This window comes from Saimiri boliviensis, chromosome 8 (genome assembly GCF_048565385.1).
Source record: "Saimiri boliviensis isolate mSaiBol1 chromosome 8, mSaiBol1.pri, whole genome shotgun sequence".
NCBI classification, from domain to species: domain Eukaryota; kingdom Metazoa; phylum Chordata; class Mammalia; order Primates; family Cebidae; genus Saimiri; species Saimiri boliviensis.
The window spans coordinates 25,571,818-25,585,746 of NC_133456.1; the positions used below are offsets into that span (position 1 = coordinate 25,571,818).

The window sequence follows — 13,929 nt, forward strand, 5'->3', positions numbered from 1 at the left end:
GTGAATGCTGAACGTGTGACTGCCTGGTCACTGGGCATCTTTGTGGCATGGGACTTGGAAACCTACCTCACTAGGCCTTCTCCACAGTCCAGGATGTAGAAATGCCTGGCAGCTGTGGTGGCAGCCCCTCAGGGAGCATGTCCATGTGCCCTGCTCTCTGGGGCATTGTGTGGTGGTCACTAGGCCTAGCTGATGGCGTCCTAGCTAGCTGTAGAGTTTCTTCTGCCGCTCAGTCCATGGAGGCTGTGTGTGTCACCAACTGAGTCCTCCGCACATCACCCGTTGTAACCGGCAGCACCACAACAGAGCACTGGCCTGTGGTGCATCCGTGTCCCAGCTGCTGCCCTGGCAGGGGACAGGCCTCAGTGCCTCACACACAGCTTGATGAGGGGTTGGGCTCAGGGCAGGTTTGTGACCTTTGTTTTCTTGTGATCCTCTTTAGAAGTGGTCATGAAGCCCCTCCTTGGGATCTAGAATGCTGATCTTTCACAGTTTACGGCAGCTGTCATTCCGCTTTGTATTTAAAGAAATTGTCCTTCTGTCTTCAGCAGTGTCTTGAGGACAGGGAATGTGTGTGCTACCTGATTCATTTTGGCAGGTGTCACCTTTGCTCACAGAGGCCCTTATGAGCTGGCCCCCTTTCTCTCAGCATTCTGTGAGACAACGTTACTCAGGCCTCTTCCCCTATTTGGCTGTTCCCTCTTGTGGCACACCTCCCTTTTCCTGACCTGGCCAATTCAGAAGTCAGCAGAGACCCAAGGTTATACCAGATGTGCTTCCTTAAACTTTGGTAGGATGTGAGACCCTCTTCTGTAGCAGTCTGTGCATCCCAGGCTTGAATTTCTTGTGCAGTTAATGACTTATTTATATGTCATTCCCTTGCCAGCTATCAGTGGTAGAAGACCAGGTGTCACCATTTTGCCTAGTGAAAAACAGACACTTGGGAACGCCCAGTTACTGTGGGATTACATCATGCCCTTAATGGGTTATTTCAGTCCCCATAACGGTGGTCCTGGGAGTGGGGTCCTCACTGCTTTGTTTCTGATTAAACCAAGATAGAAGGGACTTGCCAGGGTCACACCTGCAGGAAGGGCTGGGGCTAGGCTTTGAACTGTGGTGATCATGACTGTTTTGTTAGATGCTCTGCTAGCTAATGTTTATTTAGTGATTGTGTTACTATCTGGCCCTTGTACATGTCTAGTCTCTAGTAGTAAATGTTTATAGAATTAGTAAAGTGCTAAATAGGAAATTTATTAATAAATGGGTATCATTTGCACTGAGATTATTCATGATCTTTCTTCACAGGGAGCTGAGTCCTTAAGAGTGTCAAGGGAATTTTTGGAAAGTTTTGAAAAACTATGACATGGTTTTCCATATTAAATTTTGCCGAAGGATCATTACCGTTTTCTTTCAAAATGCTTCATTGGTAGAAAGGGATATTTCTTGAAGAAGTGATACTATATTGATGCTTTTTTTAAGCTTTACAGTAATATGACAACTAAAGAGGATACATCCTGAATTTGATTTTCTTTTTGTCTAGAAAAGATTTGTTTTGTAGATTTGCATTATAAAATATAATAGATATGCTGGCCAACACAGCCTGCAGGTATGAGTTCAGGGTCAGTAACAGCTAGTGTGGGAGAAATAGGACCAGAGAACTGAGAGCAGCTTTTCCTCTGGGCCAGGCGCTGGCACAGTCAGGAAGCTGCCAGGACAGTCCTTAGGAAAGGATGACACCAAGTCCTTATTTGGCTCTTTTGCCGAAATTCATTATGCTCTCATTTTACTGTTTGCTTGATGCTTGAAGCATCCTGTGATTTGGTGTAATTGGCATGTACTTGTATACAAACCTTAAACTTGCCTATGCATTGAAATTGTTTGGAAGTCATTCTCCCAAAGGTATGCTGATTATTTAAATTACTTAGTTGAATAACAATCAAATATTTAAAGTGCATTATGACCAAAAATTAAGACTCCAGATGAAGAAGGGCCTGTTAGAATCATTACATGCTGCATCAGGGCTGGGCATCGTGCTGGGGGCTGGAGGGACAGAGGTGGTTAGATGGGCTCTCCACCCTCAGGAGGCTTGCAGTCCTGATGGGGAAATGCCAGGCTGGAGATGCAGTGGTCGGGGAGGCTCTGGGAGGGAAAACTCCTGAGGAAAAGCTCTGTCTAGGGGGCCCCCGGCTTGCCTGGAGGTCCTGATGTCCGAGTTCTATGCATCGCCTAGACCTGGAACTTCGGGTGTGTCCAGGCTTTGCCAGGCAGCCAAAATTGTCTTTGTTTACCCCTATATAGCTTGAGTCAGTTTTGGGGTGGCAGCTGGTTGTGGGGCACAGAGTTTAGCAAACATGAGCTGACAAGCTAATTCCAAAAATATTCTCAGAGCACAGGCCAGCTAGTAACTGGCAGCTGAGGATGATGTGCTGTGGAAAGATTTGGTCCTCTCAGGTAGCTCCCCTGGCACCGGGAGGGGAGAGGGCCCAGGCGTTGAAACCAGTAAGACATGGATGCAAATCTTACCTTGCTTCTTGCTGTGAGCAGTTGGCCTGACCTTAGGAAATGTTATTTAATCTCTCTCCAGTTGTTTCACCTGGAGAAAGCCCTGTCAGCCTGAGGATCCGAGACATGTACGTAAAGTGTCTGACGTCAGCCAGCATCCCTTCCTGTCCCTTCCTGGGGTGTGTGTCGGTTGCCCTAAGTGACCGGCTGTGGGACTCTGTAGTGATAACCAAGCTTCACGGTGTGGGAAGAGGACAGTCAGTGCTTCCTCGGGACATCATTTGGTAACATCATGGACATAAATAAAAGTACTCAGTCTTCGAGGTCATAAAGTAACCAGAGTGTATTCCTTCTTTTTTCAGATCTCTTACCTCAGCTAGAAGCCCCAAGTTCTCTTACTCCCAGCAATGAACTCAGCAGCCCAGGCCAAAGTGAGCTCACTAACATGGATCTTGCTGCGCTCTTCTCTGACACACCTGCCAATGCTAGCGGTTCTGCAGGTGGGTCAGACGAGGCTCTGAACTCTGGAATCCTGACTATTGACGTCACTTCAGTGAGCTCCTCTCTGGGAGGGAACCTTCCCGCTAATAATAGCTCCCTAGGGCCAATGGAACCCCTGGTCCTGGTGGCCCACAGCGATATTCCCCCAAGCCTGGACAGCCCTCTGGTTCTTGGGACACCAGCCTCGGTTCTGCAGCAGGGCAGCTTCAGTGTGGATGATGTGCAGACTGTGAGTGCGGGAGCGTTAGGCTGTCTGGTGGCTCTGCCCATGAAGAACTTGAGTGAAGACCCACTGGCTTTGACCTCCAGTAGTAACTTAGCAGCACACATCACCACACCGACCTCTTCAAGTACCCCCCGAGAAAATGCCAGTGTCCCGGAACTGCTGGCTCCCATCAAGGTGGAGCCAGACTCGCCTCCTCACCCCAAGACAGTTGGGCAGCAGGAAGGAAGCCATGGGCCGCCCCGGCCCACGTTGTCCAGCCCAGCAGAGCAGCACGGTGCCCAGGACACAGAGCTCAGTGCAGGCACCAGCAACCTCTATTTGGTATGAAGCACTCTGTTCAGTTACCACCGTACAGGTCACTTCTCTCATACTCAGTCTTGAGGATATTCTGGATTAATCCTTTCTATGCAGACGTTTCTGGTTTACAAAAGGACGCAGCCCTGGACTACAAGTCTGGAACTGACAAGTTCTTATGACCTTGACAAATCACTTTAACCCATCTGAGCCTTAAATTCTCATTTATTTCCTGCATAAGGGGGTTTGGCTAAATGCTTTCTGAGGTCTTTTGGAGTCCTGTGGCTCCATGGTAATGTGCTCCTTTCCTTGAAGATTGGGGGTTTTGTAATGTTGAGATGCTTTGCCTCTATGCTTCTCAGCTCATGAACAGTACTAGAAGAGGAGTCGAGACATAAGCCACCTTCAGAGGTTCAATGGAAACTTTAAAACCATACCAAACTCTTTTTAAAAATGAGAATTAACAAGAAAAGAAAAAAAAAGGAGGGGTTTATGAGCCTTAGTTCTTGAAGGATTATAAGAGTACTTCAATTTTGAGGCTAGACAGTTAATATACTTTATATCAATTATACATTTAATATAATTTAATCTAATTTAAAGATTCTTGAGATAGTCTGACGTTCCTGTCTCAGATGGGAGTGGTCAAATAGGGTTTTTTTGTGGCACAGGCTAAATTTGATAGTGACATTTATATTGTTCAGAACAGAATGTTACATCCTATATTTTGCCACAACTTTTAAAAAATGTTTAAAAAGCAGGATGAGTTTGGAGGCGCATAGTAGCTGAGGTTGCATGGAGCCAGCTTTCATTTCTTTCAGTCGGAGAGGAGGACGATCTCTGTCTCTGCATTTCTGGTGTCTTGCTTGTTGGTGGCAGAGCCATGCTTGCCAGCATTTGCTTAGGCAGCCATAGCAGTTGCTAAGTGGACAGGTGACTGGGCAGGGATGGGAGGTGGCTTCAAGTCAGACAATTGGGTAGTCAGTCCCTGGGGTGCAAGGACTGTGTGCCTTGGTGCCTTGGGAAACAGAAGCTCTCTGATGCAGCTGTAGCTGTGGGTGGAGGTGGAGAGGCCGGCAAGACCTCAGTCCTAACCCCGTGTTCATTTTCTTGCTAGCTGTGTGACGGGCTACCTCGCTTCTCTGAGTACAAATGGTGTGTGGTGAATGGGTCCCAGGTATGCTACGAGCTTTGAGGGCTGCCCTTTTTCTCTTTGTAGTGATGTGTTAAACTGTCTTTCTTAGGAAACGTTCACAGACTTAAAACAGCTGAAGTCCTCTGAGTACTGTCTGCCTCCCTCAGGAGAGTTCCTGAAATTAGTACCATCATTACTGTTTTTGTGTAAGACCTTTAGAGTAGCCTTTGCCGCCAGAGCGGCCTCTGCAGTGGGTCTCTAAGGTGGGACCTGCCCTGGGCCTGCCGTGCACACCTGTGGCACAGGTGAAAAGTGTTGCCGAGGGCTGTGGTAAGGCGATCCCAGGTCACCCAGGCAAGGCTCGGTGCTTGTTTCAGAAACAGAGAAGTATGTAATTGATTTGACAAGTTTCTGTGTAAAACATTTTACTATGTTTTAGGCTTTGGAGGAATAAACTTTGCTTCTCTGGATAAGAAAGTCACATATATTGTTCCAGCTCCAAGTTTGCTCAGCCCTAAGTGGACATAGCGTTTGGCTCTTTGTGTGCCTTGCTGGCAACTCTGGTTATGGGAGCTTGGATATGTCCCAGAAGCAGACTATGGCACTTTTCTAGCTCCCTTGCTACCCTTCCTTTGTGTCTAGATAAGTGACTGATATGCTTTTCTTTGGTCTCAGGAAAGTGGGGGCTCAGCAAGAACTGATTACCGAGCCATTCAACTAGCCAAGGAAAAAAAGCAGAGAGGAGCGGGGAGCAATGCAGGTGAGGCCGTGTGTGCTGCAGCCCGGACGAGTGAGGGCCTGAGGGTTCTCTGTCACTGTTACGGGCAGAAGAAACACACAATAGGTGTTTCTGTGCCCTTGGTTTTACTTTTCTGTTCAGAATACCCTTTTATCAACTCCTTAGTTTTATTTGAACTTACGGAAAATATTAGTAACAAAATTCCCAGCATTAGTATGAACATACTTTATTTGTCTGAACAAGCTTTATAAAAGTTAAGGTTTCAAACACAAGTGTCAGTTATCTGGAAAGCTACTAAGGTAAATAAGCAAAGCAGGCCAGGTGTCAGGAAAGCAGATTGTGCCTGGTGCTGAATGGCCGGGGGGCATGGTGGAGACCTGGGGACCACCACTGTCCCCGGGTCCATGTACATGGAGCCAAACTGTGTGTCCTGTGGCATTGTCAGAGTTATGTTGAAATCTTATTGGAAAATGTTAGCAGCTTGTTTGAATTTTTGAAGACCAAACAAGAGCTGGTAATCTATGGCTTCATGAATCTGTCCCTCCTGAAAATGGAATAGTGGGATGTAGTGCTTAATGGAAACTGGTAAATCTTTTTCTAAAAAGTAACAGTGGATTTTTAAAATGTATTGTTTTTGTGTATTTCATTTGTCCTTTGTATTTATCTAAAAGGGTTGGTGATAAGATTTTCTATCTTGCTCTCTATTCCTAGTAGTATCATGACTTCTTATTTAAAATAAATAACAATTGCTGATGTTCTGTTAATCAGTTTTCTTAAAGCCAATGTTTCCCTATAATGTTGTATGCGTCAGTGTGGATTGTGACTTAGGAAGGGTTACCTCCACAGTTCACGAAGTACCAGAATGGAATTTGCAGAGATAATAGAAGGAAATGTGGTGAAATCTGTAGGAAGAATTGACCATATACCAAGTAAAGTTCATGAAGGAAACCAGATGCCTTTATTGAACCTGGTAGGTAATCTTGAACTTGAAGGAAAAAGAGACAAACATTCAGGTATATAACACATGTCCTATTTATTGTATTGCTCTGGAGTACTATCTATAAAGGAGGTTTGATGTTTCCATTACTGTTTTTGTAAATATTTCAGCATTATCTTTAAAAAGTAAGGACATTGGATGCACACAGTGGCTCATGCCTGTAATCCTAGCACTTTGGGAGGCCGATAGGTGTGGATCACCTGGGGTCAGGAGTTGGAGACCAGCCTGGTCAGCATGGTGAAACACGGTTTCCGCTAAAAACACACAAAAAAATTAGCCGGGCGTGGTGGCGCATGCCTGTAATCCTAGCTACTTCAGAGGCTAAGACAGGAAAATCGCTTGAACCTGGGAGGCAGAGGTTGCAGTGAACCAAGATTGTGCCACTGCACTCCAGCCTGGGTGATAGAGCAAAACTCCCATCTCAAAAAAAAAAAAAAAGGACATTAAAAACAGTATGTGCTAACCCATACTGTTACCACTTGTTTAAAAATTAACAGTATTTTCTTAATGTCAGTATCTAGCAAATGTTCAAATTTTCAGTTGTCCCAGATGCCTCAAATGTTTTGTGTAACTGTCTCTTGGAATTAGAATCCACGTGGGGTTCATATGTCACTACTTGTTCATAAATCATCTCTTGAGTCTGTATGACAGCTGTAGGCTTCTCTATCTCTTGGCCGATTTTTGTTGAAGAAACCGATTGTTCTTTCGAGTGTGCCAGTCTGGACTTTAATGATCACATCACTGTTTTAACAGGTTCCTCCTTTTTTTAAAATTTCTTGTAAATTAGTTATATCTAGCGGTTAGATCTGGTTGGTTGGTTGGTAAAACTGCTGCAGGTTGGGGTGGGCTCTTGCAGGAGGCCCCCACCCTCTGGTAGGCCGTTTCTGTACTGCTGGCAACCGTTGTGCCCAGAGACTGGACCCACCACTTGTTCCTTAGGGGTTAATCTAAACGGTGGCACTCTAAATCTTTCCTTCCTTTCTTACTTATAGCTGGGGCACATCTGTAAAGAGCAGCTTCTCATTTTTTACCCTGAGATGCAGTTCACGATGTTCGAATCTGTGTCAGTTTCTTCCAGTGATGGTAAGAGTATTTTAATGCACTCATTGGTTTAAATACTTCATAAACTTCTAAGGGAAATGGAAACCTGGTACCTCCTAGGTCTCCATGTGTGAATGCAGCAGGAGAATGTCCTCATGACGGGGTGAGGCTGCTGCCACTGCCACCCACATCCTTGAAAAGCCCCTCCGGATGCCTCAGCCAGTGGAAGAAGCCCACTGTCTGTTTTCCAAAACCTGCAGGGCACCTGTGCCTTCCCGCGCCCATGAGTCTGCTGTGGTTTTAGACATCGTGTGTGGCGCTCCTCTGTGTCTTGTCATGGCCTTTTATCCTCCGGCAGGGACCCTTTGGCCTGCCTCCCCTTGAAGCAGCATCCTGTGTACTCATGCTGCATTTATCACAGCCGAGAGTCCCCTGTGGCTGCAGTCCTGGGAGCTAAATGGCAGATTTGATGTAGATGTGACCAGGCTCTTTTAGTGCTCTTCTCTGTTCCAAGCCCCATGTGCATTAAACTGTCACCCCTCCCCATCTCCTCTGGTTTGGGTGAGGGCCTTGGCCCTCCCTTGGCTGTGATGATGCTTTCAAAGAGGATGGGCCCATCGCTCTGGACTGTCCTCCCTGTGGGTCTGCCTAATGCCTTCTGGAGATGAGACTGGGGCTGGGGTTGCTGGAGATGGGGGTGAGGTGCCCACCCACACATCTTCTCTGGGCTATGCTGTCTACACGATGGGTATTTAATCTGGATCTCTGGTTGGTGTGGTAGCTGCTAGGTTTCTTCACCATCAACTTCTTGTTTTTCCCTTTGTAATTAATTACTATTTGTCTTACATTAGATGCTTTGAGACTGTGTGCAGAGCTTGGGGGTCCCTAAGACCACCTTCACTTCTGATACCAACTGCAAGCTTGGGGGACCTCAAGACCACCCTTAGGTAATTCTCTAGAAGGACTCACGGAGCTCACTGATAGCTGTTGTCCTCACTGCTAAGGCTTATTTGCAGGGGAAGGACACAAATTAAAGCCAAAAACGGGAAAAGAGGCCCAGGCAGGGCTCATGAGAGTTCCCAGCGTGACACATCAAGTGTCCCACTGTGGAGGTGTGAACACTGCAGCTTCTCCCAGCATGTGACAGCACACACAGACCGTTGCCCCCCCAGGGAAGCCCACCTGAGACTCGCTGTCTGGAGTTTTATTGGGTCTCAGCTGTGTAGACTGGCTGGGCCCTCAGAGGCTGAGCTGGCGCTGTGTGCCTGAGGCCTCCACCACAGGGTTAGCACAGACTGTGGAAGTGTCCCAGGGCACCCAGTTAGACAGACACTTTTACCAGGCAGGGTATCCCAAGGGCCTAGAGATCTCTCAGGAGCCAAGAGCAGAGGCCAGGCCTCTTTGGACAGGGTTAATCCTTTGCCTTGCACTGCAAGTACCCCGTTTCTCTTTAAGCTCTCCTCTCATGTAATACTCAGCAGGGGCTTTTGCCTGTGAGGTTCTAATGGTGATTTTCCATTTCCCTTATTCTTGTGCACTTACTAGTTAGAATTTTGTAAGGAACAGCTGTTTCTTCTCTCCCATTTACTTATTCATTCAGTTATGCAGTATGGATTCAATGATAGTGATTCTTTAGGCTATAGTCAATATTGGATTACGATCAATGTTATCACAATTTATTTTGTTGCTCCAGTTGCTCCAGTTGCAGCCAATCCTTCGGTTGGATTCCTGTACCCCATCAACATTCTCCATCCTGGCTTTTTGTTTTGAGCACTTCCTTCCTTCCAGGCCCTTGTATTATCCCTGTCCTTGCCCTGGAACCAACTCCTCCTCCAAAGAGCCCTGATTTCTTTTGTTGGAGGATTTAGAATTCAACATACAGACACTAGGTGGGCTTATTGCTACTAGGGCGTTGTTACACTAGGGTCTCAGTGGTCAGTGCTAGTATTTATGAATGTTAACCCATGCTGTGTTTTGAATTCGGAATATTTCAAATTTTAGTTAATACAGTACGTGTATCGTGTGTTAATACCACTAGTTACTACATTGGTTCTTTTCCGCAAATATATCTAAGTGGGATCAAATAAGACTGTAAATAGCCTCACATCGGTTCGGGTCAGTTATGTTGCTAAACTATTTTTGGCATTAAGTCTGGGGGGAAAACATTGGGTTTGGGGCTTTTTGGGTTTCAAGATTTGTGACTGAGAGACTGAGGACCTATGATAAGTCCAAGAACAGAGCAGTTGCAATGTAACAGGACTGTTAATGGAATTGGGTCATTTAAAAACAGTCAAGACTCTGCTGTTGCGAATGTGGTTAGGAGCCAGTGCACTTGTTAGTTCTTGGAAAACGTGCACTCTGAGCGATAGCATCTGAAATCCAAGACTGTCCCATTGTGTTGCTGTTGAGTGTAGAAAATGTAGTGTACCAGTCCCTTTATCTTGAGTATTGAGGTTCTCCCCTTAGCATAAAACAAGAATTTTTCTCTCAGTGTAAAAATGAAACTAATAGCAAAGTTAAGCTTAAAAAAAAAAAAGCATAAACAGCTTCAGAACTATAAATGGGTGTGTATACCTTTCTGCTGTCTAAGGCAGAGAAGGGAAAGAAAGTGTGGTGCTTATCAGAGGAGACAGCAGCAAGAACATGGTGCCAGAAAACCAAGGGTCTTCTGTGTCACAGTGAAATGTAATGAGGGCACCTGTCCTGCCAAGAGACAAGATTGAATACATTGAAGCACACTGTCTGCTGTGTGTTGTCTAGGAGAGGTGCATCCTGAATGGAAATATTTGGGAAGGTTAAAATTAAAGACAGCATAAAATAAAAGGAAATGGCAAAGCAAGGGTTAGTGTGAACATGAAAAATGTGGAATTCAGGGAAAAAGCATGGGGACAAAGATTTTTCCTTTTTGGCTGCCGTTCATGTGTAGCCTGCAGCAGAACTGAGAGACCCACAAACATTTATATGAATATTGATTTGAAAACTTACAGTATTAATATAATGTAAAAACCGATAGAAATCTAAGATAATTGAATGTATAGAAACTAGGAGTTTGAAAATTACTTCATTATTTGTTGATCAAGCAGAGTAAAAAAGCATATGGAAGATGTTTATAATGGAATTAGTAATGTTGATTTAATGGATCCTACTCCATGTCCAGTAAATATTTGTAGAAATTAAATGGAACAAATTAGGGCATTAGGAAAACTATTCAAAATTTCTCTCTCTCTCTCTCTCTCTCTCCCTCCCTCCCTCTCCCCCTCTCTCCCTCTCTCTCTCTCTCTCTTTCTCTCTCTCTCTCCATATAGATATTCCTGATAAACATACATATAGGCAGTACTGTGTTTTCTGATATAATACTACCAATATATTATGATATGCCTCATGTTATATATGTTAAATTAGTAAAAATTAATTGGAAAAAAAAAAGAAAACCTCCCAGTTGGGTGAAAGAAGAAATAAAAGCAAGGTCACCCGCAGTGGCCCATTCCTGTAATCCCAGCACTTTAGGATGCTGAGGTGGGCAGATCACCTTAGGTCAGGGGTTCAAGACCAGCCTGATCAACATGGTGAAACCCCATCTCTACTAAAAATAAAAAATCAGCCAGGCTTGGTAGCACATGTTTGTAATCCCAGCTATTCAGGAGGCTGAGGCAGGAGAATCACTTAAACCTGGGACACGGAGATTGCAGTGAGCCAAGATCGCGCCATTGCATTCCAGCCTGGGCAACAAGATTGAAAATTCATCTCAAAAATAAATAAAAGAAATAAAAGCTAATTACAAATACAGGAAAATGGATAGGGCATGTGTTTTTACGTTTGAACTCTTGAGCCAGCAACTTCTCTGCACATCAGCTCTTTCCTTTGTGAAATGGTAATAGAAGCACACTTCACTTGGAATGCTTGTGTGGATTAAATAAGGAGTACACATGAGGTTCACAGAAGCACTTGACACGTAAGCCAACCATTATTTATTAACTGTATATGGAACACGGGATGTGGCCAAAACTAGATGCACTTTGTACCTCAGGTGTCTTCCTGTCAGTACAGAGTCGAATCCAGATTTTGATGCTTAAATGTGACAGCTTATTCAGATTTAGAAAAACTTTTGGTGTGGACCAAACAAAACAAATCCTTAAGTGGATACAGCCCCTAGGCCATGATTTTCCATTTCTGTCTCAGCAATTTAAAAAATAAAAAACACAAAAAACCAAAGGGTTAAGTAAATCCCACAAATTCTTTGCAATACATAGAGATAAGCAGATACCATGTAAACTATATGATAATAAGTTAGAATACTTAGAACAAAATTCAGAGTTTTCTAGGAAAACAATCATTCAGAAATAAGAATATGAATATTTCATCAACAGTTCTCCCTCTTCGTGGAATTTGTGCAGTAAATGCTGCTCCAAAGATCTGTGGAAAACAGAAGCTTCCCAAGAAAACCCTGACAGGGATTCATCTCTCAGAGAGAGAACTGTAATTCCAGCACTATGGGAGGCTGAGGTGGGCGGATCACTTGAGGTCAGGAGTTCAAGACCAGCCTCAACAACGTAGTAAGATAAACCATCTCTTAAAAAATTAGCCAAGCATGGTGGTGTACACCTGTGATCCCAGCTGCTAGGGAGACTGAGGCGGGAAAATCACTTGAGCCCAGGAGATTGAGGTTGTAATGAGCTAGGATCTGCCACTACGGCACTCCAGCCTGGGTGATAGTAAGACCTTATCTCAAAAAAGAAAAAAAAAATGCAGATTGGTGACTCTTAGAAAGATAGATGGAAATGTTCTAAATAAAACACACTTAAGATCTGGCAATATATATATTTAATGTACTATTCTGACTTAATCAGATAGCTTGAGAATGACTTAATGTTAGGAAGTCTGTTAATTGCGTTACTCGGTAATAGGTCAGTGAAGGACTTTATTATTTTCTTAACAAATCCTGTATTTGATTTACAAAATTGATACTCACTACTGTACTGGTAGGAATTAGGAATGTAATAAAGATTTTGTGTCCAAACCAGCAGCCAATATCATACTTAATGGTGAGTCATCAGAGGCATTCTGTCCACACACTTAGGAGTTAGGCAGGAATGGCGTGTATTGCCCTTGTTACCCTTGGTGTTGGATGTTGTTTGAAGGTTCTTGCCATTGAAAGAAACCAAGAAAAAGTAATAGGATGGAACTGCATGGAGGAGACAAATAATAACTTAATGATTTGACTGTTCATTGGAAAACTCAAAAGAACTCAAAACAATCGTCAGAAAAATTCGTAAAACAGAAGATAGTTAAGTGCCTGTTACAAAATAAATATCTGCTATCCAGAGCTTCCTGCATAGCCACGGTAGCCAGCTGGGAGATGCAGTGGGGGAAGAGATCTCATAAACACAGCAACAGAAATCCTAACATAGCTAGTAGGAGATGTCACCAGTGGACAGGAGGTGAAGGGATGACAAGACTGACTGCTCTCAGATGGGGTAACCGCTTGCCTTGGATGAGTCAGGCACATGGTGGTGCATGCAGTCTGGTGGCAGGGGTGGGTGAAAGCACCTCATAATCAGGAAACCAAGTGATAAGTGTCATGAAGAAACAACCAGGAGAGGACTCTGTGGTCTTTTGTAGTTTTAAACAGTGGGGATAGGGAGGGTCTCTGAGTAGGTGACACTCAACAGGGCAAGAAAGCCATAGGGATGTGTCTGGGGAAACAGTTCCCTGAGCCAAGGGAGCCAACAGTCCTGGCCATAGTCCATCAGAGGCAGAGCCAGGAGGCAGTTACTGGAGGAGACCTCAACAGAGGGAGCATTTTAGCAGAAGGGCCAGAGCTCACTGAGGGTCCCTGGGTCCTTGTCAGACTCCAGCTTTCCCTCAGTCAGATGGGGAACCAGAGGATGTGATTAGGAAAATGGCATGATAGTTTGAAGAGGGCCATTTGCACTGCCTTTTTGAAAATAAACTTACTGGGTGTCATGGGAGGTTGCAGGGAGAGCAGTTGGAAGCCCGTGTGGTCACCTAGCAGGAATGAGAGTGGTGAAGGCAGTGGGGAGTAGTGCTCGGCTCCTGCACCTGTCTTGATGGCAGAGCCCACAGGCTTGGCTGACAGACGTGGGTTGAAGGAAAGAGAAGCCTCTCTCACTCTTTGCATAGCACTGAAGTGCGATTTCATGCAGAAGTCCAAGTAGGTTTCAGGACCATTGTGTAAGAAGCTATAGACAAGATTGTCCAAGGAAATGGAAAATGGCATAGAGGATTTGCACTGTACCTAAGACTTCATGCAAGGCCCCAGCAGTTGGAAGCATGTTCTGGTGCTGGGGCTGTGTGGCAGAGCCAGGAGCCCAGGATCCAGCGCACCAGGCACTGACCTGGGACCCGATCATCTTGGTGTGTGGAAAAGGTGGCACTTCAGTTATTGACAGGTGAATGCTGGCCTTTTGGGGAAAAAAATGTATTAGAATTCTATACAGAATAAAGAATGAAGATGAGAGGTTGAAGGCTTTTGTAAG

General features: G+C 44.8%; 1 protein-coding gene across 2 annotated transcripts in view; it reads left to right on the forward strand.

Moving 5' to 3' along the window:
• Positions 1-13,929, forward strand: part of ZXDC (ZXD family zinc finger C) — a 38,344-nt gene that overhangs the window by 10,509 nt on the left and 13,906 nt on the right. Inside the window, exons 6-8 of one of the 2 annotated variants that reach the window (XM_010332008.3) lie at positions 2,865-3,550; positions 4,638-4,697; positions 5,331-5,415. In XM_010332008.3, the coding sequence (XP_010330310.3) occupies positions 2,865-3,550; positions 4,638-4,697; positions 5,331-5,415 (831 nt within the window). The remainder of the gene's footprint in view (positions 1-2,864; positions 3,551-4,637; positions 4,698-5,330; positions 5,416-13,929) is intronic. The other variant, XM_039477154.2, reaches the window with a different exon arrangement.